This window comes from Chenopodium quinoa, unplaced genomic scaffold (genome assembly GCF_001683475.1).
Source record: "Chenopodium quinoa cultivar QQ74 unplaced genomic scaffold, ASM168347v1, whole genome shotgun sequence".
In the NCBI taxonomy this organism is placed as follows: domain Eukaryota; kingdom Viridiplantae; phylum Streptophyta; class Magnoliopsida; order Caryophyllales; family Amaranthaceae; genus Chenopodium; species Chenopodium quinoa.
This window is the reverse complement of record NW_018743292.1, coordinates 2,452,050-2,477,607: the sequence shown is the minus strand read 5'-3', so window position 1 is coordinate 2,477,607 and position 25,558 is coordinate 2,452,050. Positions and strand designations below refer to the sequence as shown.

At 35.1% G+C, this 25,558-nt stretch overlaps 5 protein-coding genes, 1 long non-coding RNA gene and 1 pseudogene across 11 annotated transcripts; 3 read left to right on the top strand and 4 right to left on the bottom strand.

Moving 5' to 3' along the window:
• Nucleotides 1-2,302: 2,302 nt before the first annotated feature.
• On the top strand, nucleotides 2,303-6,711 carry LOC110736347. The gene is made up of 4 exons (XR_002514237.1): nucleotides 2,303-2,962; nucleotides 4,417-4,508; nucleotides 5,215-5,272; nucleotides 6,069-6,711. It is a non-coding gene; the product is annotated as an uncharacterized LOC110736347 (long non-coding RNA).
• A 75-nt stretch (nucleotides 6,712-6,786) lies between these two features.
• Nucleotides 6,787-11,871, top strand: LOC110736345 (annotated as a pseudogene).
• Nucleotides 11,872-11,876: 5 nt separating this feature from the next.
• On the bottom strand, nucleotides 11,877-13,544 carry LOC110736346 (cysteine proteinase inhibitor A-like). Of its 3 annotated transcripts, none has more exons than XM_021916549.1 (4): nucleotides 13,237-13,544; nucleotides 12,865-12,919; nucleotides 12,130-12,255; nucleotides 11,877-11,968 (listed from the first exon to the last, which is right to left on the bottom strand). In XM_021916549.1, exons 1-4 carry the CDS (start codon nucleotides 13,336-13,338, stop codon nucleotides 11,961-11,963), a joined length of 291 nt encoding a protein of 96 aa, XP_021772241.1. In that variant the 5' UTR covers nucleotides 13,339-13,544; the 3' UTR covers nucleotides 11,877-11,960. The 3 variants fall into 3 exon arrangements, with proteins under 3 accessions (XP_021772241.1, XP_021772240.1, XP_021772238.1); XM_021916548.1 differs by having other exon boundaries at nucleotides 12,130-12,253; nucleotides 12,839-12,919; nucleotides 13,237-13,540; XM_021916546.1 differs by lacking the exon at nucleotides 11,877-11,968 and having other exon boundaries at nucleotides 12,116-12,253; nucleotides 12,839-12,919; nucleotides 13,237-13,541.
• Nucleotides 13,545-14,472: 928 nt separating this feature from the next.
• LOC110736344 lies at nucleotides 14,473-15,807 on the top strand. Its single transcript, XM_021916545.1, has 2 exons — nucleotides 14,473-14,759; nucleotides 15,337-15,807. The coding sequence occupies exons 1-2, from the start codon at nucleotides 14,579-14,581 to the stop codon at nucleotides 15,528-15,530; spliced, it is 375 nt and encodes a 124-aa protein (XP_021772237.1). The 5' UTR covers nucleotides 14,473-14,578; the 3' UTR covers nucleotides 15,531-15,807.
• Nucleotides 15,808-16,251: 444 nt separating this feature from the next.
• LOC110736342 (G-type lectin S-receptor-like serine/threonine-protein kinase SD2-5) lies at nucleotides 16,252-19,396 on the bottom strand. Its single transcript, XM_021916544.1, has one exon. The coding sequence runs from the start codon at nucleotides 18,899-18,901 to the stop codon at nucleotides 16,496-16,498; it is 2,406 nt and encodes an 801-aa protein (XP_021772236.1). The 5' UTR covers nucleotides 18,902-19,396; the 3' UTR covers nucleotides 16,252-16,495.
• Nucleotides 19,397-21,782: 2,386 nt separating this feature from the next.
• LOC110736341 (jasmonate-induced protein homolog) lies at nucleotides 21,783-23,040 on the bottom strand. Of its 3 annotated transcripts, none has more exons than XM_021916542.1 (3): nucleotides 22,910-23,040; nucleotides 22,341-22,783; nucleotides 21,783-22,061 (listed from the first exon to the last, which is right to left on the bottom strand). In XM_021916542.1, the coding sequence occupies exons 2-3, from the start codon at nucleotides 22,767-22,769 to the stop codon at nucleotides 21,861-21,863; spliced, it is 630 nt and encodes a 209-aa protein (XP_021772234.1). In that variant the 5' UTR covers nucleotides 22,770-22,783; nucleotides 22,910-23,040; the 3' UTR covers nucleotides 21,783-21,860. The 3 variants fall into 3 exon arrangements, with proteins under 3 accessions (XP_021772234.1, XP_021772233.1, XP_021772235.1); XM_021916541.1 differs by having other exon boundaries at nucleotides 22,869-23,021; XM_021916543.1 differs by lacking the exon at nucleotides 22,910-23,040 and having other exon boundaries at nucleotides 22,341-22,859.
• An 860-nt stretch (nucleotides 23,041-23,900) lies between these two features.
• Nucleotides 23,901-25,444, bottom strand: LOC110736340. 2 transcript variants are annotated; one of them, XM_021916539.1, is made up of 3 exons: nucleotides 25,309-25,444; nucleotides 24,471-24,916; nucleotides 23,901-24,377 (listed from the first exon to the last, which is right to left on the bottom strand). In XM_021916539.1, exons 2-3 carry the CDS (start codon nucleotides 24,900-24,902, stop codon nucleotides 24,162-24,164), a joined length of 648 nt encoding a protein of 215 aa, XP_021772231.1. In that variant the 5' UTR covers nucleotides 24,903-24,916; nucleotides 25,309-25,444; the 3' UTR covers nucleotides 23,901-24,161. The 2 variants fall into 2 exon arrangements, with proteins under 2 accessions (XP_021772231.1, XP_021772232.1); XM_021916540.1 differs by having other exon boundaries at nucleotides 24,471-24,920; nucleotides 25,309-25,443.
• Between the last annotated feature and the right edge of the window lie 114 nt (nucleotides 25,445-25,558).

Below are 25,558 nucleotides of genomic sequence, written 5' to 3'. Positions count from 1 at the left end.
TGTATAACATATCTTAAGTGAATAAGCTTTTGAGTTTAAGAAACATTGGATATTCAAATCATTTTAAATCCAAATTAAACAATTATGTTAAGTTTTAGCTTAGATTATGAACAAACGAAGACTGGATTGATTTCTTCATGAACCATTACGCTCACACTCACCCCTACATACACATAATAATTACACATTAGTCATGTTCGGTAAAATATACATAGCTATAGAGGTAGTTGTAAATGTTAGTTCCGCAAATAATTTTATTTTATTTTATTTTTATCAAGAAGACGGGTAGTAATTAAATGGTAATAATCAAATTATAAATGTTTGGTAAAGTAGTTATTGGCTAATTGTTACCTTTACAAAAGTAATTTTTTCCCAAAATTTTAAAACCAAATACAAACAGTTTCTTTTTCCTTTTTTCATGAACTATATATATATATATATATATATATATATATATATATATATATATATATATGCAACAAAGCAATCAATTAAGCACAAATCAAATGGCAATTGTAAATTGTGTTGCATTGGCAGTTTTATGGAGGCTGATACAGTTAATAAAGCTATTGGGTTATTTTTTGTGGATTGCTAAACATCGCCTGCAAATCTCCACATAAAGCCCACAAACTTATATTGAAGTTACAATATTGCCCTTGACCTTAAAAAAAAAACACAACCTCAATAAAAATCAAAGTACGGGGATGTCGAGGCTCGTGGCGGCAAGGTGGTTGGCTCGTGGCGGCAAGGTAGTGGTGGCTCGTGGCGGCAAGGTGGTGGTGGCGACAGGTCCGACAGCCACGTCCACCGGCGTGGCGTCTGGGCAGGACGCCCAGCCACGGTGAGTGGCGTTTGGGACAGGCGCCAGTCACTGTGGCTAGGCGTCCTGCCCAGACGCCAGGCCGGTGGACGTGGCTGCCGGACCTGGCGCCACCACCAGCCACGGGCCGTCCTGGCCAGGCGCCCCAGCTGCCTTAAATTTTTTTTTTTAATTTTTTTTTTTTTTTTTGGAAAATCAGAAAAAATTTCTAATTTTTTTTTAATGTGTTTGATTTTTTTTTTTTTAATATTTATTAATTTTATGTGTTATTTTTTATAAGTCTAGTACATATATTTTTTATAAAATCAAATAAAAAACATAAATTTCCACATCCTAAATCAAAACATAAATTTAATAAACATAATTTAAAAAAAAAGGCAAAAAAAAAATAATTAAAAAGTAAGGGTGGCGTCCAAACCAGACGCCAGTGCACTGGTGGTGGCGCGACGCTAGTGCACTGGTTGAGGCGCCTGGGCTAGACGCCAGTGCACTGGTTGTGGCGTCTGGCCTGGACGCCAGTGCACTGGTTGTGGCGCCTTGCCTGGACGTCCTTACCATGGTTGCGGCGTCCAAACTAGGCGCCACCTCGTTTTCCGTCGAAGACAACGTATTTCCGGCGACCCTCGCCTCTCCGGCCTCCCTGGGCAACCCAGTACGACTCCACATTTGTTAGATCGAGATTTGTTCACTTTGGGTACGATTTTAGAAATGGGCAAAATTGTCAAACCATGTCTAATTTGTGGGCTTTATGTGGAGATTTGCGGGCGATGTTTAACAAATCCCTTTTTTTCATTAAATGAATTATCCTATCAAGGAAATGCAACAAAAGAAAATTAGTAGAGAATGAATCACATGAATTTTCTAAACCGCGTGGCAATTGTACGAAGTTTAGTATATAGCTAATAAAGTCAGTTGTGTTTTTGCCTTAAAAGGAATTATCCCAGGAATGAAGTGCAATAAAGCAAATCAGTTGAGCATAGATCACATGAAGATTAAATTGCATCACTGATTTTATGAAAACCAGTACAACTGATAAAGTTAGCTAGTTTTCCTGAAAAACGAAGTACCCTAGCAAGGGAGTGCGACAAAGCAAATTAATTAGTTGAGAAAAAAATCACATGACAATTGTAAATTATGTTAGCAGTTTCATGGAGACTAGTACAACAAATAAAGTTAGTGTAGTCTTTTTCTCCGATGCAACGAACTGAAAATAAATCACATGAAAATTGTAAATTACGTTAGTGGTTTTATGGAAACCGGTACAACGAACAAAGTAAGTGAGTTTTTCCCTTGTAACGAATTATCCTAGCAATAAGGAAATGCAATAAAGTAAATAAGCTGAGAATAAATCACATGAAAATTGTAAAATTGCATTAGCGTTTTTATGGGAACTTGTAAAGTTAATAAACTTAGTGATTTTTATCCCTTAAGGAATTATCTTTGCAATGAAATGCAACAAAGCAAATCAGTTGATGAGAATAAATCACATGACAATTGAAAATTGCATTAGCAATTCTATGAAGACCAACAAGCCTAAAAAAGTTAGTGATTTTATTGCCTTGAAATGCTAGAACAACTTTTCCTAAGGTCTAACAAAAACAAATCTTGACCTGCAACCACTAGCTTATGTGTGCGACATTTAGTAAAATGTTACCCGTATAATAAACTACCTAATAAAACATAAAATGTTACAGAGTACTACGTATAATAAAAAAAAATACCGAGAATTTGACTATTTTTTGGCGTTGACTTTTCTTTTATTTCCTTTTGTTCTTCTTTTACCTTTTGCTATACAACTTCAAATTAGGATCTCCTCCTCAAGTGGTTGGGTTCAATTTCTCACCCAGCCACCCATTCCTAACTTCCTGTAATAGGGTGGAGGCCCAACCCGTCTTTACGTAGAAAAAAAAAAAAAAAAAGCTCCCTCTATTTACCTCCAAACTTTAAAAAAAAAAAAAAAAAAAAAAAAAAAAAACCGAACCAATTTCGGCGGTTGGCGCTTTGTACAAGGTTTGCCCAGTTGAACTTCCCGCAATTTCATACTATCCTCAATTACAATTGAGTTTGCAGTTGTTAGAATAAATTAGGGTTTTTGGCGTTGTTGATTATTGCAATTGGAAATTGGATTCTTGATTTTCTGCTGTATGTCTTTCTACTTTAATCTTCTTTAATTTGGACGAATTATTACCTAGAAATTAGTACTTAAAATTGCAATCATCTATATTTATGTTATCTTCTACATTTTTGGCGGATTTTTGTTTTGTGTTTTTTGTAGATTGAATCTTCTATACAGCTTCAATTATATCTTTGTTGTGATTTTTGCTTTAGGATAATTTTCAAGATTAGGACGTGGCATTATGTTTGATTTAATGTGATATTCGACTGCAATTTTATTATTAGTTAGGGTAAAGGTGCGTACATTTGTCCCCGACTTCCTACGAAATTGACATTGGGTTGTTGTTGAAGAAAACTAGATTAAGGAATGAACAGTTAGTGAAAATTTTAGATTTTTTGGGGGTATATTAATGTATCAACTTTGTGCCTAGTGAAGCCGTGTGAATTCGTCGATTGATATTGATATATACTGCTGTGTAACAATATCTTTGGTGGGGGGAGGGTGATGAAGATAGGTTAAGAAAGTGGAATACTGGAATGTTGTTATGTTGGCATTGTAGTGGATTTAGCTACTAGCTAGTCAGGTGTATCCTCTGTCAAAAGTGATTTTTGCAATTGTGTTAAGTGAAATGTACTTGGTTAATTGAATTTTTGATATTCGCCACTTGTTGGAGCTCTCTTGCTGGCTGCAATATCTTACAGGCCGAAGTAGCTTATCCCACTAGGCTGTATTGCGTGTTTGTGGGTTGGGAAAGGGAGGAGGTGTCCGAGGCTTCAATTTAGCTGCAAATACCAGAATGTTAGTCTTCTGACTTATGGAATACCTGAGCTTACTAGTAGATGAGAAATATGGTTGTCGGACTTGGTCACATGTTCAAACTAACTAGTCATCTCACTTATACCATGTCTTGTAATATGTTTAACTTTTAAGTAGGACTGGATTCTTTCGATCAACTTTTCCCTGCAGGGGCTGCAATTACACTTTTATTAAAAAATAGTGGGAGGCAATGTTGAGGGTATGGGGGTACTGAAAACTTGAAGTGAATTCATTCCCTCTATAAGTGTTACGTGCTGAATGCTTTTAAATTGCTTCTTTGGCCTTTGACCTCCGTGAAAGTTGTTGATCTTTTTTCTTCATCAACGATCAATGATCTGTTTCATATAACATCTTACTGGCTAATCATCACATATGATGCATTTATCTAGATCCTATTTACTGGGTGTTGTTGTGCCTTGTCTTTTCTTGAAATAGCCTTGAATTCTGAAAGAGTATGCAGACGAGGATGTGAAAAGGATGGACATGGCTGTTCATCTTCTACTATCTGAGTCTATATAAGTCTAAAGTACCTAGTATATAAATACTAACATGTATTAAATTACTTTGAGAAATTTTTATGTTGGTTTTCGCAGTTTCAGTGTTTGTCTTGTGCCAAACATATTACATATGTAATGATTGAGGCGTGCCTTTTTATTCTACACAGCTCAGATTTGGAACGATTCTACAAGATCTCTGTGGTTGGAAGTATGAAATAACACTGACACAAAGGGAACAGATTATCAGCTCATCACACCTGTTAGTATATTTGCTGCTGGAATATGCCTTAAGGCCCTTAATAATAATTTTTAGAAAAGTGAAGATATTATAGAACTACTTAATTTATGTTCTAGAATTCAGTTACACCTATTATTGTTGCCTAAACGAAAGAAAATTGAAGTCTGCTATTATTACACAATTTCTTCAAGAAATATTTACAAAAGTTGGATTCTGATTTGCTTTAGTTTTGCATTAGTTAGGTTGTCTATGCATGTTAGGCTGTTAGCACCATTTGGTCACATTTATTAGGAACAGATCATATAATATGTCTTTGTTTGTCATCTTATAATGAATCATTAGTCCCTTCCCAGTTTCCGTTAATAAGTTGAAAATGACAATGAGTCCTAAAGATTAAGGTCACTATTTTATTGTCTTGTCTGGTGCAACTTGGATTCAGCATTACAGAGTAATGAAGAACATTTGCTTATTGTCTTAATTTTTTTTTAAAAATAATATATTGCATAAGATCTCTCGAGTTAGTCTAACAATTCTCTTATTGCCTAGGAAATAACAACAGTGTGCAGAACACCAATGTAGTTGATTGTCTGAAAGATATTGTTAGTAAATTTTCTGATTTCAGCTAGTTGCAAGAAGGTCTGCACAATTTTATTTGGAGTATCCATTATGTTCTCATTCTTGAGGTATAAATTTGTGTTGCTGACGTCTATGTTGGTATTGTGACTAGGAAACTTGCTGATTTTGAAGATGATGAGGGTAATGAAGAATATAAAAGAATCAAATCGGTATAGCTTTTTTAAATGTTAATCTATTGTTATTATTATTTCAAAAAGATTTGTTCTTTTAAATTCCAGTGTTTTTTTTTTTTTCCTTACAGAAGTAAAAGACTTTAGGTTGTTAATTTGAATAGGCTATGTTGGTAGCTATAAATTTAGTAATGTACTTATGCTAAGCTATATCAAAGAAAGTTTGTTCAAAAACACTAAAAGGGAAATCTCAATGTCTATATTATAATTTTATGATCTACAGCTCATGTAAATACTAATTATACTTGATGCACTGTTGCACTACTGTATAAAACCAGAAAACTGAAAAATATAAAAGGAAAAAATAAATCTTATAATCCAACTAGAAATGTATTTGATGATGTTATCCTATATGGTCATATCCAGTTACACAAAATTCTGCAGTTTTACCCGGTATTATATGTAAAAAAATGAGCAGCCAATCCAGATTGGCGTTCTTCTTTCTTTTGAGATCTCGATTTTGACAGAATGAATCCCCCTGCTTCAGTTTGGTATGTCCTGGGATTCTTCTGGGAATGTCCATGGATATGATCAGTTTTTTGTTTTGTCTTGTTTTTTAAAAAAAATTTATAATTTTTCTTAATGGCGGTGGAGGCTCTAACCTTAGGGTTGTGAATGAGAACATTTTCTTTGTTGATAAGTTAACTTATTCTCTAACCTTAGGCTCTAATCTTTTTGGTTTGTGAAAAGACATTGCGAGGGAGAGACTGCAAAAAACAAAATATTCCGTATGTGATAGTGTTTTTTAATGATAAAGGAGTGGTTGCTTTTCCAGCTTGGCACAAGGCATACTATGAGTGAAGAAGAGGACGATGAAGAGGTAGAGGAAGAGGCCGTGGATGAGGCAGTCAAGAAACTGCAGGTGATATGTTTGAAGATGATCCAGACATGCATGACATGCAGGAAATGATAATATTTGTGCGGGGGATGGAATTCATAGGTGACGAGGCATCAGTCCAGAAATTTGACCCAAATATGGACTTTGATGCAGATGGTACTGCTGCCACAACTTCAGACCTGGGACTCGATAATACAGCAGCAGAGCCTGTTATAGAAATGGCACATGATGAATATCCTGAGTGGTTCCTCATTGAGATGGGAACTGTTGCAATCGATGCTGCTCAATTGGCAAGCGAGCATCAATCAGCAAATAGGAGAGGTCAGAGGATGAAAACTACGATGAAGAGTGAGTTAGCCTTCTCTCATTGTTTTGTAAAATTAGTTGATTTGATATTCTTCTATCTGAATTAGATTAGACATACATAAATTTGACAAGATTTGTGCCCTATCTACCTCTAGATAATTAAAGTATGGAAGCCAGGCAAGGGTTGTTATTTATGTATACATCTGTAGTTTTATTCCTTTCAATATGCTGTTGGCTCAGGCAATCAATGTTTCTTTGAGCTGATTATACTAAACCCTTTAAACAATCCAAATGAAGTTCTCTAAATATCTTTGATGTTTACTTCTAACTGCTAAGTGCATTCAGATGAAGCTGATTGCACTTTTGCACTGTATCTCAATGGTCAGTTATGCCAGAAAAGCACAAACATCATGTTGGACACAACTGAGGTCAAGTGATAGCATTCATAGCAAGCTATTCACTTTAGTGTCTTTTGTCAGAAATCAATATACAAGTACTATTGATTCAGAATTTGGAGTCTAAGGGTAAATACTGTTATTACTTACTTTTTTTTCAACCGACATTTATTTTTCAATTTCTTGCTTGGTTTGTGTCATTGAAATGCCCGTACGTCTGTAATTACCTCAAAATAACCAGAGTCGTGTGTCTTGCTGGATAACTGTATTGAGTCCTTTTTTTTTTTCCAGAAAACTTGATACAACTAATAGTAATCTTGAACAAATTTTGATTTTTTTAATTCGAATAAAATTCACAGATAATTTTTGTAATCCTTCCACACTTTTTATTGTCTTTGTGAAGTAGTCTCAGATGCGTTATCCATCTTCACAAGTGCTTTTTCCTTCTGTTATCTCCCTTTTTTTTGTTTCCTCTCAAGTTCCTTTGACTAATTACACCCGGCCCATTTTCTTGGTTTGTTTCTGATTCTTGTTTTCCACTTTCACCTTCCACTGTCAAGGAACAAATTAAAAAAAAAAAAAACGTATTCCCTTTTCCTTTCTCAGACAACAGCTTAAGCACTTGTGAATTTATCCTAGGCTTCAATATACCAAATCTTTTTAAAAAATGCCAAGGACATGATTTTACTACTGGTGGTATTAGGCTTGTTCCCTGCACGCAGAATATAATTGAGGTTTTCTCTGATCATAGGGTTATGTTTAAGATAATTATAGTATGTAACCCTAGCCCGACTACGAGGAGTATGTACAAAACTCTTCCTAGAATTGTTAAATGTTTAATCTTAGGATTTTATGTATAGGTTTTTCAGTCTAGCATGTGGTGTATTAGTGTATATAAGAGTTGCGAGGACTTTATAAGTATACAAATCTCTTTTGAAATTTTTCAGTCCAGCATTCTGAACTTTCTTTTAATTATATACTCCCCTCTATAAATAATAGGCATGCTGATATTGTAATGTGAAACCAAACACGGCCTGAGAATATGTTTGAAAAATTCTTCTTCTTAACGACATAAGATAACAAGTTTGGCATATCGATAAAAATTAGCTGCATTATGATTATAAGAGGTCAAAGGTTGAAACCTGCTTGTGCCATTCTTTCTAAACTCTAGAAAAGTGTAGAAATCTTGAGTTAATTTCATTGGATAGACTATTTGCTTAATATGAATAAGTGAACCCTGGAGAAAATTTAAATCTTAATAGACATTTCTTTGTGTTGTTTTGGTTTAAACAGTTTATAGTCAACACTTTACTCGTTCTATACGCCACGAGGGCTAATGGTGATTAGAGGAATTTAAAAAAATTTCCATGGCTCAATGCATATGGTAGTCCTTCAAGGGAATGTATAACCGTCAACAATGGGAATGAGTTTTATTCTTAATTGAATTCTAGGCTTTTGAGCGAGCTCAGTGTAGAATTGTTGACCACTTGTTCATTGGAACATGTGGGGCTGATGTGGGGACTACAGAAAATAAAAGTCTTCATCCAAGTTGATGCATGTTAGTGATATGGATGGGTTTTTGTGGTTGACTCACCTTGATGGTTTTTTTTTTTTTTTTTTTTTTTTTTTTTTTTTTTTTTTTTTTCTTTTTTTTGGAAGTTTTATTTATTATAAACAATGTTCACAAGTGAATAAATTTACATTTTTTAATTTACTTCCAAGTGTAATTGAATCCTGAATAGGAAAGTTTACATGATATTTAGATTTGAATTGTGAAGTTAATTTTACATTTTTAATGCACTATTTTTTCTTTGTTTTTGAGAAATAAATTTGCTGAAGAACAAATAAATTAGAAGGAAACTTCTGGTCATAGTCTTCATTCTTCATAATTCAAGCATCCATATATAGTTCATACTCTAGAAATTCTAAATTCCAGTGGAAATTTATCAAGTCTTTACTATCAAGCAGTAAGTCTACTTGAAAAGCATATGAGTTTAATATTATTATTATTATTATTTTTTTTTTTTTGGGGGGGGGGGGGGGAAGGGGCAGCAGTTTGCGATATTAGCAAAGATAGAGTACTAACTAAATTCTGATGTAATTTTCAGGTCATGTGGAAAGATTATGGAGTAACTTGGGTATCAGGTACATTCAAAATTCTCTTATGCATTTGGTGTTACTTTCTTTCTAGCTACAACATCATCTTTGTTAAAAGCCTTTCATCATATGCTAATGTCTCGAATTCATTGGAAAACAACAATAACTGGCTTATGAATGAAGGGAGCTATTATTCTGATGATAATTATATTATAAGAACAGCCTTGTACTCTCCAGAGTACATCCACCGTAATTATAATAAGTATGGAGTTGAGACAAGTACTGATTATTATCCTCCATTTGGATTTGGCCTTTTCGCCCATGAAACTGCACCTGATTCATATATACTTGTGATATATATTGGGAAGGCGAATTTTTCCCCTGTGGTTGTTTGGTGTGCCAATCAAGGTCATCCTGTTCAAGGGCTTGCCACACTTGCTCTTACATCTGAAGAAGGTTTGGTATTAAGGGATGCTGATGGAAGTTTTGTGTGGTCTACCAACACCCCTGGCCTTTCAGTGAGGTCAATTCAGTTGGGAAGTGATGGGAACTTGGTCCTTTTAAATGGAAATGGGGAAATCATCTGGGAGTCATATAATTACCCTACTAATACGTTAATCCATGACCAGCGTCTTCCCCTGGAACATAGATTAATGTCCACAACATCAATTTCAAGTAATTCCTCAGAGCTCTTCTATGTTATTCGAGATTATTCTGGTCTTCATGCTTTTGTTGATTCGAATCCTTCAGTACTATAGTTTCCGGGACATTGAAGAAGATAGGTGGAATGATATTTACCTAATTTCCAGTTCTTCGCCCTTGTATTCTGATGAGTACAATTATAAGAATAGTTATATGCGTCTTGATCAAGATGGACACCTACGTACATATGTTTGGAAAGAAGGTGAGATTTACACCAGTGATGTCTTTGACAATGATAATTGTTCATACCCTACAAATTGTGGAAAGTATGGAATTTGTAAGGACGGTGGTTTTTGTAGTTGTCCAATGGGTGGCATTGCTGGTAGCTGGGATTACTTCAAGCCAGTTAATTCATTTGATTCCCGTTCAGGATGTAGCCTTGTTACACCTCTATCTTGTCCTGACAAGCACAATCTCCACACTTTTCTAGAGTTTGTTAATGTAACCTACTTCTTCCTTACTCCCTCTCTCACAGAAATAGATGTTGAGAGCTGTAAAAGAGTGTGTTTGATAATTGTTCGTGTAAAGCCGTCTTCTTTCGTTACCATATGGATACCTCTTTTGGTAATTGTACACTAACTTCTGAGATACTCTCTTTGATGGATGTTTCTGATCAATATTTGGCCTATCAGGCTGTTGCATTCATCAAAGTGCAAAACAAGGCATCAAAAAAAGCTTCATTGAAGAAAAAATCAGTACTTCTTGTATCTTCTGGGTTGATAGTCTTATTTGTGGTTATTGTGTATATGATATGGAGGCGAAAAAGTAATAATGCCAAGGATTTTGATTGTTCCCTTGATGTTTTTGTTGATAACATAAGTCGGTTCTCTTTTGAAGACCTGAAATTGGCAACCCAAAACTTCCAAACAAAGCTTGGTCGAGGAGGGTTTGGGTCTGTATTTGAAGGTACATTAGGTAATGGAACAAAAGTTGCCGTAAAACAGTTGGAATCAGTAGGCCAAGGGAGGAAGGAATTCCTGGCCGAGGTCAACACAATAGGTAGCATTCACCACTTCAATCTAGTGAGGTTAATTGGGTTTTGTGATGATGGACTGAATAGACTTCTTGTCTATGAATACATGTGTAATGGGTCACTTGAGAAGTGGATCTTCAATCAAGACACATCACAGACACTAGGCTGGAACCTACGTCGAAAGATTATTAATGGTGTGGCTGTGGGGCTTGAGTATTTACATGAGCATTGTAAGCAAAATGTGATCCATTTTGATATCAAACCTCAGAATATACTCCTGGACAAAGACTTCAACATCAAGATTTCTGATTTTGGCTTAGCAAAAATGGTAGACCGAGATCAAAGCCATGTTATGACCATGGTAAGGGGGACACCAGGATATATGGCTCCAGAGTTGGTTACTGGTAGTGCCATCTCTGTCAAGGTCGATGTCTACAGCTTTGGAGTTCTTGTCCTAGAGATTGTGTGTGGCCGTAGGAATTTTGGTTCATCAGAAGGTGATTGTCTCACTAACTTGGTGAAGGTGAAGGCTGATGAGGATCAACTCTCTGATCTAATTGACGAGCATGGTGAAGGTATGCAACAACACAATCGAGACATTGTGAAGATAATGAAGATTGCAATATGGTGTTTGTAACCTCACTTCATCAGACCAACTATGTCAATGGCAGCTAAAGTTTTACAGGATCTTCCGAACATGGAAGCTCTAACTGATCTCACCTACTTAAACATGGTCCATGAAGCAGCTCCAATGGAGGCAAATTACGGCCTTTCAGTCTGTCCTACAGATTCACTTTTGTCTGGACCTCGTTGATGATTTTAATCCAACTATAGCCTTTTTTTTTTTTTTTTTTTTTTTTGTATTTTCTATTTTGTACTGTATCCTTTCTTATTTTTGTTCGACCACATTAAGTTTTGCAATATTGTATTTTAGATTTTTAGCCTTTTAGGCTATGTAATACTTCTTCAATGTTTAAAGGAGTTAAGGAGGTCAAAAACCTGTTGAAGATCATTATTTTTTTGAAGAAGCTAAGCTAGCTAGCTTTTAATTTGAAGATAAAAACATTTAATTAAAATGAGAAAAATCAATATGATGCACATTTCCAAGACAGTTGCTAGGAATTTGTATCGTTTGATCTTGCATTCAAATCGTTTTGTGTGTGTTCAATTCTATAAGCATTAAAGTAGACTTCACAAGCTACAGTTTCAGTTGCATACATATATAATAACATAATATAATCTGTCATATCCAACGATAACATGTAAAGAAAAACATATTTGATAATCAGATGTTCAGGTCTTCAGAAGTTCAGGCTGTTTAGCTGTCCTGAATCAAGTCATGAACAGCTTCATTCTTCAACAGCCTGCAAAAATATGACAAGATCGACAACTAGCTTAGTACAGTTACAAACAATCTGCTGGCTCTGATGATAAGATACTGAAAATTGAAGATGTATACTTTGTTACGAAATTGTTGATAACAACGAAAAGAAACACAACCAAGAACGAAATCACGAGGCAGTACCATCTATAGGCAGAGTACCCCCAAGAAACTTGAAATCTTGCAACTCCTTAAAGTTCAACCATGGTTTAACCCAAATTTTAGCTTCATAGTACTGAATATCATTGTTGTTTCCTGCATCATTTGCCTCTGTTGGGTATGACCCAAATTTTATTAGCCCATTATATATCGATGGAGTATAATCTAGAAGCTTCATGAAAAATCAAGAGAAGATTGCATTTGATTTTTCTAGAGTTATCTACAACCTTAATATCTCCTAGAATATTCTAGAGAATATTAAAAGTAGAAGCCTCTAGATTAAGAGCCATAATTATGGAGAAATTCCTATAAGAATCTAGAAGCCTCCATCCTTACCTATAAATATGGGTCAAGGGCATTCATAACATAACATAACAACAACATAACAACAACAACACAACACAAGCCATACCAAATACAAGCCTTTCTACAAAATATTCTCCCTCCTTGTAATATTCCACTACTATCATAATACTCCTTTGTGAGTTTCTTATAGTGAGAGTTCTCTTGTAATACTCACCCTCTCAAGGGTTCTTATACTCTCCTACTTTCAAATAGTGGAATAAAAGGGCTCGTTGTTACACAAAATCGTGTGTTCATTTATATTAATTATCTTGCCAAATTATCAATTCAATTTACACTTCTCAATCAAACACATCTTCGCTTCCGCTGTGCACTCACCAACCCTAACAACCTCCAAAGTAATGTAATACAACGTACCAGCTACTACTTGCTCCTTCACATTTACAACCTTTTGGAACTCCAGCATTGAATTCTGTAAATTAATTTTCACAAGTTCAATAAAATTTCAGAAGCAACCAAATTCGTTAAGAGTAGAATTAATTTTGATATACATCAAAAGAACATAACAATCTTAGTACTTTTCCTATGTTAGGAAAACAGATCCTTTCTACAAGATGGACAGTCCAATTCTTATATTTCTACCCTCTCTGTTCCTAAATAATCGCAACAGTATATATGCTAGGAAAACGGATACTTTCTGCAAGTTGAAACTCCTACCCCCTTTGTTCCTACATAATGGCAACAATTAGTTAGTTTGAGATTGCATGTAATATGCTGGGAAATACGTACCTGTTTCTTGTTGTGCTCATCAACAACAAATTTGGCAAGTTCATTGATCTCCAAGCTGTTCTCTGAACCCTTATTCTCTGAAACACCTCCTACCATTGCCATTTTGCTTTTCTTCGTTAATTTTTTTCTAAATTTCTTCACGTTTTTAATTCAGCTGATTAATGACCAATTTTACAAGAGAGTTTTTTCAAAGTGATAATAATAAGATAATCTTGGTCAAAATAAGATGGATTGTTATCATGTACATACTTTGTATTATTTATTATGATACAAGTAATAATCAAGCTTGGATTATCTTATTGATCTTTAGATAAACATAATAACGCAGGATTACTTCATGTGGATTTGATAATACATCTTCAATTTTCAATTAATGGATAGACAAGTGGATTATATTGTTATTAATTTGTCAGATAACTCATAGTTTATGTCCATAATATCCAACTACGTACAAGTAGTTGTTTACTTTCAACAAAGGTGTGCATTGAATAGATTAAAGTACGTTGATCAAATTAATATGGAATAAATTTCTTTGTACTTCATGAACGGAATTATACAAGTAATACATCAAATATAAGTTAGAATAATTAAGATAGTCAATACATGTCTTTGTAAATCATCAACTGAATAGAGTACGTAGTATCTTGAATCATAAGAGTGTAGTTTAAGGTGTTGATATATTTTCGTATCAATTGCTAGAATTATTCATATTATTCCACTAGAATTAACTTGTCTTAGAGGGAAGGATAAAACTTGTCTTAGAATTAACTTGTGCCAAATTGACACGTTTTTCCTTTTTTGCCAAATCAAGGAATTAGGGCATGCATGTTTGAGAATTTTTGGTCTCAACTTTATTGAAAATCACTCTGTATCTTCTTCTTCTTCTTTTTTTTTTTTTTCTTAAAGAAACTTCGTATCTTATTGTTGAAAACAAATCAAGTCATTGCCTAAAAAAAAATAAAAAAATAAATAAATTTAGCCATTTATCGTGATAGTCAAAGTGCAAAGACGTTTTTAGGTGATAGTCCAACAATCACCTGAAAACGTCTTTGTAGTTTGACTAAAAAGGTCTTGGTAGTTTGTTTGTGAAACATTTGGGCTACTTGTAAGTTGTAACATAACATCGTTTATACAAGCCCAACGAATCAATAAAGACAAAGGCCCAACTTATAAGCCCAAGTTTTATAAAACTTCCAGCACACGAATCTCCTGTATTTTCTCTCTCCTCTTAAACCGACCCAAAGATATAATTCAAAATTCAAAATCAACACTCACAGAGTCACAGAAATTGAACAAGAAGAAGAATAAGAGAGAGAAATTGAAGCTTTCAAAGTTGGTAAAAATGGCGACTGCTAGAGTTGATATGAAAGGATTCTATAAGCAGAAGAAGAAAGGTAATACTGGAATTTCAAAACCTTCTCCCAAAGGTCTTAACAAGAAGAAGACTCCTTCTCCTTCTATTGGATCCGACGTCGCTCAATCTCCTGCTCTTGTTACTCGCAATGGCTCTTTTGATCTTCAAGGTATTTATCTTTTTCTCTCTCCTACTTTTTAATTTGTTGATTTTTGTAAAAAAAATTCTCAAATTTTTGCTGTTGAATGGTTTTTAATTTGTTTAGGTTGTTGAAGTATTGTTGATTTTTGGTTGATTATGTTTCAAATTTGGTAAAATGTTGTTTGTTTTTGATGATTTGTGTTGTGGTGAATTGTATGTTAATGTCAAATAATGCAATGTTAGGGTTTTCAATTGGTTTGTAATTGAATGTTTAAGAATTGACCTATTTGAATGATTTTCTTACGAATTTAATCCTTTTCTTCTCCAATAATTGGCTAAAGTCGACCTTTTCTGTCTAATTTGGCTAATTATGATCATTATTTTGCTTTTCAATTTTTTTTTAGATGAATTAGTTGTAAGTTAATGTATTGTTTGACAAATTAGTATCGGAAATTTACACATTTTGATTTTTATGGCTATATGTGGCTTGTTAGTTTGCAAAAGGTGTACTTTTGATGAACTTTTACAATATTCGGGCTAATAAGCACAATGTGGTATTATTTGATTGAATAGTCTCATTCATTTGGTGAACTTTTTCTTGGCAGATGATTATGATCAGAATGAGGAAGTGTTGAGGCAATTTGACATGAACATGATGTACGGACCGAGCATCGGTATGACTAGGCTTGATCGATGGAACCGTGCTAGTAAGTTGGGATTGAACCCTCCCAAAGAGGTTGGGAACCTCTTAACATCGGACAAGGTTCGTTCTGAGTCCTTATGGGATGGTCGTGTTTAGAAGTGTTAAACCGGTTTAATGGTTGATGTCATCTCAATCCAGACTTTAAGTTTTAGAGGTTAGTCGTTCTTGCTCTTAAATTGTGCAGTTTGTGTTAGTTGATTATCACTTCTCGGTGATATCAAGTACCTGGTTGTAAGCTTTATTCTCTACTTGAATGCTGTAAGTTAGTTATGCTGCTGGGAGTCTATGCACTCCTGTTATGTAAGAATTAGCAACTTCTCCGGAGATTTCCTATTGTACTTTCCATCTAATTAAACATAACCCTATTTGAATATGCCGCTGTCTTAAGTTTCATTTCTTGCTGTCAATCATCTTTCATGTAGAAGATAACTTATGCGCCGTCTTGTCTGAAGAAAAATGTGGTGTTAATCTTTTGTTGTCTGTAAATTCTTCAACAAAAAGCTAATGATTGTAGTTCATAAATATGAGAATCTGACTATGTTGTTATGTGGGAAATGCTAATTTTTCTTATTCAGCAAATTTTACTCTCTGTCTATTTGATGTGGATCCTAAGGTTTATAGTCTTGTATGGGAAAAAAAAATACATAGTTTTTGATCATTGGTTTAATCTTCATCAATCGGAGAATTCATAACCTGAATCCCTGAATAATTAACAAACCTAAATAAGTAGGATAGTTGGATTTCATATTTATTACCTGAAATTTAGTTGTTAATTACACAATCTTTAAAAAAAAGAGATACGAGTAGAAGCATAGAATGCAGATTAAACAGATAGAAGCATAGAATACAGATTAAACAGATGCTAGTTTTCGGCAGTACATTAATTTATTGCATTGAGAATACATAAACAGGAAGACGAACTGGTACAAGCAAGAGCTATGGCTATTGGATTTACCTGAAAAAACATAAGTAGTCAGCTGATGACATCCATAGAAGATAGTGTAGAGTTCTAATGCTGCCACAAGTGCAGCTAAGAAACTCGAGATAGGACTAGATGTAGATTAACGTGGTCCAGACAAAAGTGACTCTGTCGGGCGGACTGAAAAGTCATAATTTGTCTCCGCTGGAGCAGCTTCTTGGACCATGGTCAAGTAACTGAGATCACTCAAGGCTTCCATGTTCGGAAGATCCTGTAAAACTTTCACCACCATTGACATAGTTGGCCTGATGAAGTGACGCTGCAAGCACCATATTGCAATCTTCATTATCTTCACAGCTTCTTCCTTGTGCTGTTGCATACCTTCACCCTGCTCGTCAATTAGATCAGAGAGTTGATCCGCATCAGCTTTCACCTTCACCAAGTTAGTGAGACAATCACCTTCCGATGAACCAAAATTCTTACGGCCACACACAATTTCTAGGACAAGAACTCCAAAGCTGTAGACGTCGACCTTAACAGAGATGGCACGACCAGTAACCAACTCTGGAGCCATATATCCTGGTGTCCCCCTTACCATGGTCATAACTTGGCTTTGATCTCGGTCAACCATTTTTGCTAAGCCGAAATCAGAAATCTTGATGTTGAAGTCTTTGTCTAGGAGTATGTTCTGAGGTTTGATATCAAAGTGGATCACGTTTTGTTTGCAGTGTGTATGTAGATATTCAAGTCCCGCGGCCACACCATGGATAATCTTTTGGCGAACACTCCAGGTAAGTGCTAGTGATATGTCTTGGTTGAAGATCCACTTTTCAAGTGACCCATTACACATGTATTCATAGACAAGAAGTCTATTCAATCCATCATCACAAAATCCGAGCAACCTCACTAAGTTGAAGTGGTGCACGCTGCCAATTGTATTGACCTCTGCCAGAAATTCCTTCCTCCCTTGGCCTAATGAATCCAGGCGTTTCACGGCAACTTTTGTTCCATCATCTAATGTACCTTCAAAAACAGATCCAAATCCTCCTCGACCAAGCTTTGTTTGGAAGTCTTGGGTTGCCAATTTTAGTGCTTCAAAAGAAAACCGCGTTACTGTATCAACAAAAACGTCATAGGAACTATCAAAGTCTTTCGCTCTGTTTCCCTTTTTCATAAAGACATAAGCGAATACTCCAGTAACCAACACCAAGACAATCAAGCTAGCAGAAACAGAAAGTACTAAATTTCTGTGTGATGAAGTTTTCTTTTGCTTTTGCACTTTGATGAATGTAATGACATTATATCTTCCTCCAGAATACTTCAAAGTGAGAATCACTGAAGGTAGTGTACAATTACCAAATGAAGTATCATTATGGTAATGAAAGATGACAGCTTTGCATGAACACTGATGTAAACATGCACTTTTGCAACTCTCAACATCTGTTCCTGTGAGCGATGGAGTAGAATCGAAGTAGCCAACATCTTGAAGCTCTAAGAAATGATGGAGGTTGTGGGTGTCGGGACAAGCTATAGGATTAACAAGACTACATCCTAAAGAGAGATTATACGCGTTACTTGGCTGGAAATAATTGATGCCACCTTCATCGGTCTCCATTGGGCAAACGCACATAGTTTCATTATTTACGCAAATCCCATAGTTTCCGCAAGTTGTTGGGTAGGCACAAACACCAAACTCATAATCTTCAAATAAATCAATAGAATAGTTTCCATCGGGATAACTTTGAATCATATTGATCCATTTTAGGCGTCCAGTTTCAGTAAGATGCATATAACTTAGATCAAAACTATAATTACTAGCATAGTATAAACGTTGGGAAACTATGTCGTCGTAGGTATTATAGTCCAAGAATCTATATTCTTGTGGAGGATTCAAATCAACATAAGCATGAAGACCATCATATTCCCGTTTAACATAATACATCCCTGCGGAAAAATTTGAAGTTGAATTGCTGGATGTTAATCTTTGTCCTACGTGAAGACCCTGCTTAACATCCAGTAAAGTGTCGGTTGGGTAATCAAATGACTCCCAGATGGTATTACCTTTTGCGTCCAAAAGCACCAAATTCCCATCGTCTTGCAAATGGATGGACCTAGCTGAAAGGTTCGAGGTTTTGGTTGACCACAACATATTTCCATCTTCATCCCTCAACACCAAACCTTGTTCTGATGTAAGATCAAGTGTTGCATCGTCTCCAACGGGATGACCTCCATTGGCACACCACACAACCTCATCCTTGGGCTCCATGAGTATAGCAAGTACGTTTGAAGAACCGTAGGAGACAAAACCCAACGCAAAGGAAGGATAAGTGCCCTCAGAGTTCAAGAGAGATGTGATGTCACCGACCTTCCATGATTGATGAGAAACATTTACATATGATGGTGGTGGGCCATAGAAGTATGGGTCCTCAGCAACGATGTTATTGCTGTTAGAAACTAAGCATAAACAAGTACATAAGAGCAACTTAAATAATGTACCTAATACCCACTTAAATCCCACATCTTTCATCACCATATCCTGAAATTTCATCAAATTTAAATTTAATATTTGTCTTTCTGCTTGCTTGCAAAACTACCAAAGCAATCTGACTTTTTTTTTTTTTTAATTACAAGCCGGGTACAAGCAATTTGAAATTAATTACTCAAGATACAGCTTCATCCTCCTCTTACAAGTCATAGCAATCATGCATTGACTCGAAAGACTTTGAAATTTCTCTTGTTGATCGTTGTTACTTCGTTGTGTCTAGAGCTGTCAAAAGTTGACCCAACTCGAAATACTGACTTGAATCCGATTATTAACCGACCCGTTTAAACCCGGAAAAATAATGACCTGAACCCGATATGACCCGACCTAAAACCAACCCAAGACCCGAGTTACCCGAGATTTGAGATCCGAACCCGAACATAAACCGATCTGGAGATGACCTGACCCGAATATAACCCGTAAAATATTGACTTGAACCGAACCCGACCTGAACCGAAATTGACCCAAACCCGTTTTAACCCGTCAAAACCCGAATTTAACCCGACCTATTACTAACCCCACTTGAATTCAACCCGAACTATTACTAACCTGACCCGAATTTAACCCGACCTATTACTAACCCGACCCAAACTTCAACTCGATCTGTCACTAACTCGACCCGAAATCAACCCGACTTGTTATTGACCCGACCCAAATTCAACCCGATTTGTTATTGACCTAACCTGAAATCAACTCGACTTGTTATTTTATACATCTTTATTATTGTAGATCAGATACTGAATAAAGATATATGCTATATATATTCTAAGCGTTATGTCGAAATTTCGTAAGGCTAAAACTACTCTATGTTAATATTGATCAAAGTATTTTGTCTTAGATGCAGGAAGACCAAGTCGATCGAGCAAAAGAAAGAAGCATCATCCCCAAATTTAGGCGTTAATTATAGTATATATTTGTTGTACATATATATACCGAGTCTCATATCTTAACCTTAGTGTACATGTACATATATGCATCTCTTTAATTTAGTATAAACACTCCACATATGCATCAAAATCAATTAAAAAGAAACATTTATTTGTTTTAGATTCAAGTACTTTTTTTTTGGTAAATAGTAAATTTTATTACCAAAAGGAGCTGCAAAGCAGCAAAACAGGAATACAAAAAGCCCGTAGGCCTAAACCCAAACGCCTAAAGCCCCTAAGGGCACACAACCACCAACCAAGGACAAAGATCCAAAGGCCACCTTTTAGGAAGAGTTCTAAAAAACCTTGGACCAAACAAGGCTCTTCTGAACTCAAAGGAAAGGAGCTACCTTTTTTTTTATTTTTTTTTATTTTATTTATTTTGTTAGCTAATTGAGTCATAAAGTATTAAAGTATTACATTTTTCTCCAAATAACTAGCAATTTAGGATTACGTCATATATATTATTTTTTCCCCCTAATTCTATGAGTTATTTTAATACTTAAGCTTATTCAAATATTTTCAATAAAATCTCTATTATCAAAAGTACCTAGATTAACCCTGAAACCCGAACCCGAACATGACCTGACTTGGAAATGATCCGACCTAATTATAACCTGCAATTTTTTTACTTGAACCAAACCTGACTTGAACCCGAACATGACCCGACTTTTAAATGACCCGACCTGTGTAACCCGCAAATAATTGACTTGAACCGAACCTGACTTGAACCCGAGAATGACCCGACTTGGAAATGACCCGACCTGATTATAACCCGCAAATTATTGACTTGAACCGAACCCGACTCAAACTCGAAAATGACCCGAGCTGATTATAACCCGCAAATTATTGACTTGAACCTAACCCGAGAATGACCCTAATTCGTTTTAACTCGTGAAAACCCGAATTAAACCCGACCTATTATTCTCCCGACCCGAATGTAACCCGACCTGTTATTAACTCGACCTAAACCCGACCCAAACCCGAAAAGATGTATGACCCGACGTTACCCGACTCAAGCATGACCCAACTCGAACCCGACCCGTATAAGTTACGACATTAACCCGAAATGACCCAAACCCGACCCGTTTACCCAAACTGACAGCTCTAGTTGTGTCCATTAGCCCCAGAGTATAGTACAACACAGTAGGTCATCATATACGAGACTTGATCAAGTAACCCATATCGAGCCAGCGAGGCCTGATATATTGATAGTTACTTTCCATGGGAAAAGGAAATTACATACGAAGTAGGCCTTACTCTTTAGTGGTTCCCAAATTCTAGGTGCCTTTCATTTGAGATTTTTTTTTTCTCCTTTCAACTGCATACATTATTATATTATCTCTAAGTCTCTAACCAATGAACAACAATGAGTTCTTGACTAGTTAGTTCAGATATATATCCTCTCTGCTGGTCAATTGTAATTTGTATTTTCCTTCCAGTTCATTCGAACAAAAAATATACTCTCCATTACTTTTTTTTTTTAGTTGCCACACAAACTTTATCAGAAAATTTAAGAAAAATGAATCTCACATAATATAATACACTTAAAATGGGGTTTAGAAATTTTCAGGAGTATAATCAAGTGGGCCTTTATTAAGCTTCAAATAATGGTTATAGTACAATATTTACCATAAAAACCTTCCTTTTATAATGTGTTGTAACTATTTTGACATTTTTATTTAGGGAAAGTGTTTTAATTATAAAAAAAATGGAGGAAGTATATACATGTACGCATCATGACATTAATTAATTCATTATATTCTTTATCTAAGTTTTTGTGAAACCGTTACATGATCTTCCACCTCCACCATTTTTTTGATCAAATTCTTTTTGACAAAGTTACCATCAATGATTGATATTCTTGCTTTCATAAGTATTGCCCTATGCTCTGCCCGCCGTACCCAAGTGCTGAATATAAGGAGCTAATTAAATTACATAAACATAACAATAGTACAATGTAAGATAAGCATAGATGTTATAATGCATGTTATATTGTTATTACATTCTTCATCAGGCATTTACATAATTAAATCAATTTACTTAATGCTAGGGGAATGATCAAAGCTGGCACGAAGCAACGTCAATTTTTCACCATAGTCCTTAATATCAGCAGCTGCCACTGCACCAGTCTCGCTGTCCCAGCAATGACTTGTACTACGTGATGCATCCAATTTTTGTTCGATTTCATTCCATTCCATTTTCATGAGCCGGACTAGATGCCCGGCTTCTACATACACCTGAAAGAGAAATGAATGAAATAATTGACTGATGATCAATTATTAAACCAAATTCTACACCAGTTTCAAAATGATTTTTTTTTTTAACACTTTCCATTTTGATTTGTTTGTACTAACACTTTTACTTTAATCCAATTTTGGTGCATCTTGTTTATTACATTACCCTTACTTTGTCTTACTTTATCCGCCTTTTTTTGGCACCTACCCAATAGTAAATGTTAAGATAAAATGAAAACAGATAAGATGTAGCACGTTTTATTAAGTGTGGTTATAACATACCCTTTTAAGCTCATTAGGGTTGTCAGGCTTGTCCCAAGCCAAGAGCCATCCAAGCTTGGGAGGAGCATGATTATCGATATGACCATATATCATCGAACCTTTCGACCCTACAACCACCGGGAGAGTCCCTTGCCACGGGGCGCCTTGGTGCACAAATCCACCACTAGCATGCTCACCAATTGTCTTATCAGGAGGCTTGGCTATAAATTTTCCTTTCCAATCATGGGACTTATTAAGCATAATTCCACAAGGTTGGAGATTCTTTACTACGCCTGTCACCAAAACTAGCTCATCTTGGCTCACCTTCGCTTTCTCCTTGTTGTTGGCTAACATTGTTTGTGCTTCCTTCTTCGCCTGCTCTCCGATTGTTGCTCTCTCTACCTTCCCCGCGAACTGAATTGAACCTCGGACTTGTTGCTCCGATGCCATTGTAGTCGCACCACCTAATTAATAAAGATTGAACCAACACTAGATATATTATTACTCCGTACTAAAAATAGACAAAGAATTGAAGAAAGCTAAGTATACCTTAAGTACAATATTGATTGATGAGTGAAGTTTATGGTTACCTGTTTTCAATTGTGTATTTATGAAGGGAAAGAGAAAAAGGTTGCGTACATATGCATTCTTAGATGAATCTATTAGTACTATAGGTGGCAAAATAGTGCAAGAAGAATCTAGTCGAAAAGAAAAGAAAGAGCTACTCTAAAAAATAAAGTGAATATTTGGGGATAAAATAATATATAATGTTTCGTCTTTATCATAATATCTGAAACATAGAGAATTTAATTAATCAATTGTCTTTAGGGGCTTTCCGAAAATTATTATATTCATAATGTGTAAATTATTTTAGATTGGAAGCGTTGAAATTTTAATGAAGCGTAGTGTGATTTTTCATGTTCTGGTACGTAGAAAGGATTAGGGGCAAAAATTCTTAGACAAAATATTTTACTCGTACTATCTAATTTAGATTCAATGATTTTGTTTATAACATACGACTATTAACTACTAGATGTTATAGTCACAAGGCTCATAGTATATATATTAAAGGAAAGTTTTTTTCCGAGTTTTTAGAGAGCCAGGATAAAATTTTCTTAACATGCCATGTAGGATTATAAATTTTAGTTATAACCAATCAAATAAGAGATTTGTAAATTCTTTTAAAATTAAATAATTCAAATACCACATAAGCAAAATTGACGAATGGGATTTTAAAGTTGAAATTAATTAAATATAATATATTATCTTTTGAGATTAGGAATTTCATCTAAATTATATAATGAATGAGAGGAAATTCACAATTTATTTTAAAATAAAAATATTAAATGATATACTATATACAACGAATAAAATAACAAATTTATCACATAAATACAAAAAATATTTGTTTTAAAAAATACAAACAAACCGTGTATCACACGGAGTTCATCTAGTATCAACTGATTAGGATCATTAGTGCTCGGCAATGAAATGGTAATAAAGCACGTAAATATTGCTAGTTTGCAACATCCATCATACTCTAGTGTTAAGAAAAGCATAAATATATCAGAACCACATTCCTTCTTCCAACCATACAAAACCAAGGAGGCATAATTTATTGATTAGCTTATTAAATACTCCGTACAATATTTGTAAATACAATATTAAACATAGTATTTAAATATAATAAAGCTTGCATAATGGAAAATGCGGGTTAAAAAAATTCCAAGTGGCCCTTTAGTAATAAGATATACTTCTTCGTTCAAATTACAATACCAACGTGACTATTTATTTTGCAAGGAAGAGGTATAGTATTATATAATGTCGATGATGGTCTCGAAATTAGGACTGAGAAGTATTTTCATCAAAGAGCACACGATCAAAGCTTGCACCAAGCAAAGCCAGGTTATCGCCTAGGAGGTTAATTTGAGCAGCTGCCATAGCTCCTGTCTCGCTATCCACGTACCGACTTTGGTTGCTAGATGCATCCAATTTCTGCTCAACATCACTCCATTCCATTTCCATGAGCTTGCTTAGATCCCCAGTTTCCACGTACACCTAAAAACAATTTTTTAAAAAAACACTTAAACAATGTATAAAAAAAATTACATAAAAAGTATAGTTTGAAAACAAAATAAACCAAAACTTTACTTTATGTTCATCAGAACTCTGAGCTTTGAACCAAGCTAAGAGATATCCGAGCTGAGGTAAAGCCTTATCGAAGGTACCATATATCAACGCGGCCTTACAGCCTATGATCACGGGGCCATGACCGCCTCCACCCGGAATATGAGGGAAAGTAGGAGCCCTATGAATAAATTCACCACTACCATTATTCCCACCAACATTAGTAGGAGGTGCCACTACGAAAACTCCAAACCCATCAAGCGTTTTATTAAGCATAAGTGGCCGATTTTGGGAATTTTTCATAACACCTGCTACTGTAGCGAGTTGAATCTCGTTTGCATCATTGTTGTTGTTTTCCAACAAGGTTTGCGCCTCCTTCATCGCCTCACTGATTGTTGCTCTCTCCTCGGCGGTCAATGGGCTTACACCCTGGTCTACTTGTTGCACCGAAGTCATTATGTCCTAGCTAGCTACCTCCACAAGAAAATTATTGCTCAAAATTCATTCTATATGACCGTATTAAACAACAAACATTAAGATTTTGTATTACTTAGGACGAAAGAGAAGTAGATCGAGTATTAGGCTTTGTTTTTTTCAACTTATTCTTGTTAAAATCAGATCAAAAAAATATAAAATATTAGAGCAAAAATCTAAGGATTTAGATAAGTAAAAAGAATTGAATGAACATTGCCTTAATGCATATATATATTTTACGTATGGTTGGAATAATATTGAACAATAATACTCGTAATATAAAACAATACAATTAATGTACTAGTAATAAATTAAATTAAGATAGCTATTAGTGTTCGACCTGACCTTATGATCAACTATAGAAAAAAGACTAGGATAGAATGTATACCTCAGCTCGAATACAATAATGGAAATTAAAGATGATTAATATGAATTGCAATAATAATGGATGAAGATTGAATAATTTTGGGTTCACCATTTGTATGTATTTATAGAGCTGAGGGACGAACAAGAGGAATTTTGCAACGAAATTATTTTTATATGGCAGGCCAAAATTAAGAAAAATTCTCGTCAAATTTGATGGCTTGACGTGTAGGATAATAGTTGTCATCAAACTCATAAACTTATCCAAAAAAATG

Bases quoted from the DNA above. Each gene is read 5' to 3' on its own strand.
- LOC110736346 (XM_021916546.1), bottom strand. From the start codon at position 13,338: ATGGCAATGGTAGGAGGTGTTTCAGAGAATAAGGGTTCAGAGAACAGC. The intron at 12,920-13,236 runs GTACGTATTTCC...ATTAATTTACAG, and splicing joins ATGAGCACAACAAGAAACAG to AATTCAATGCTGGAGTTCCA. The intron at 12,254-12,838 runs GTTGTTAGGGTT...TACCCAACAGAG, and splicing joins TGTATTACATTACTTTGGAG to GCAAATGATGCAGGAAACAA.
- LOC110736344 (XM_021916545.1), top strand. From the start codon at position 14,579: ATGGCGACTGCTAGAGTTGATATGAAAGGATTCTATAAGCAGAAGAAG. The intron at 14,760-15,336 runs GTATTTATCTTT...TTTTCTTGGCAG, and splicing joins TGGCTCTTTTGATCTTCAAG to ATGATTATGATCAGAATGAG.
- LOC110736342 (XM_021916544.1), bottom strand. From the start codon at position 18,901: ATGAAATTTCAGGATATGGTGATGAAAGATGTGGGATTTAAGTGGGTA.
- LOC110736341 (XM_021916542.1), bottom strand. From the start codon at position 22,769: ATGGCATCGGAGCAACAAGTCCGAGGTTCAATTCAGTTCGCGGGGAAG. The intron at 22,062-22,340 runs GTATGTTATAAC...TTTCTCTTTCAG, and splicing joins ACCCTAATGAGCTTAAAAGG to GTGTATGTAGAAGCCGGGCA.
- LOC110736340 (XM_021916539.1), bottom strand. From the start codon at position 24,902: ATGACTTCGGTGCAACAAGTAGACCAGGGTGTAAGCCCATTGACCGCC. The intron at 24,378-24,470 runs GTAAAGTTTTGG...AATTGTTTTTAG, and splicing joins AGAGTTCTGATGAACATAAA to GTGTACGTGGAAACTGGGGA.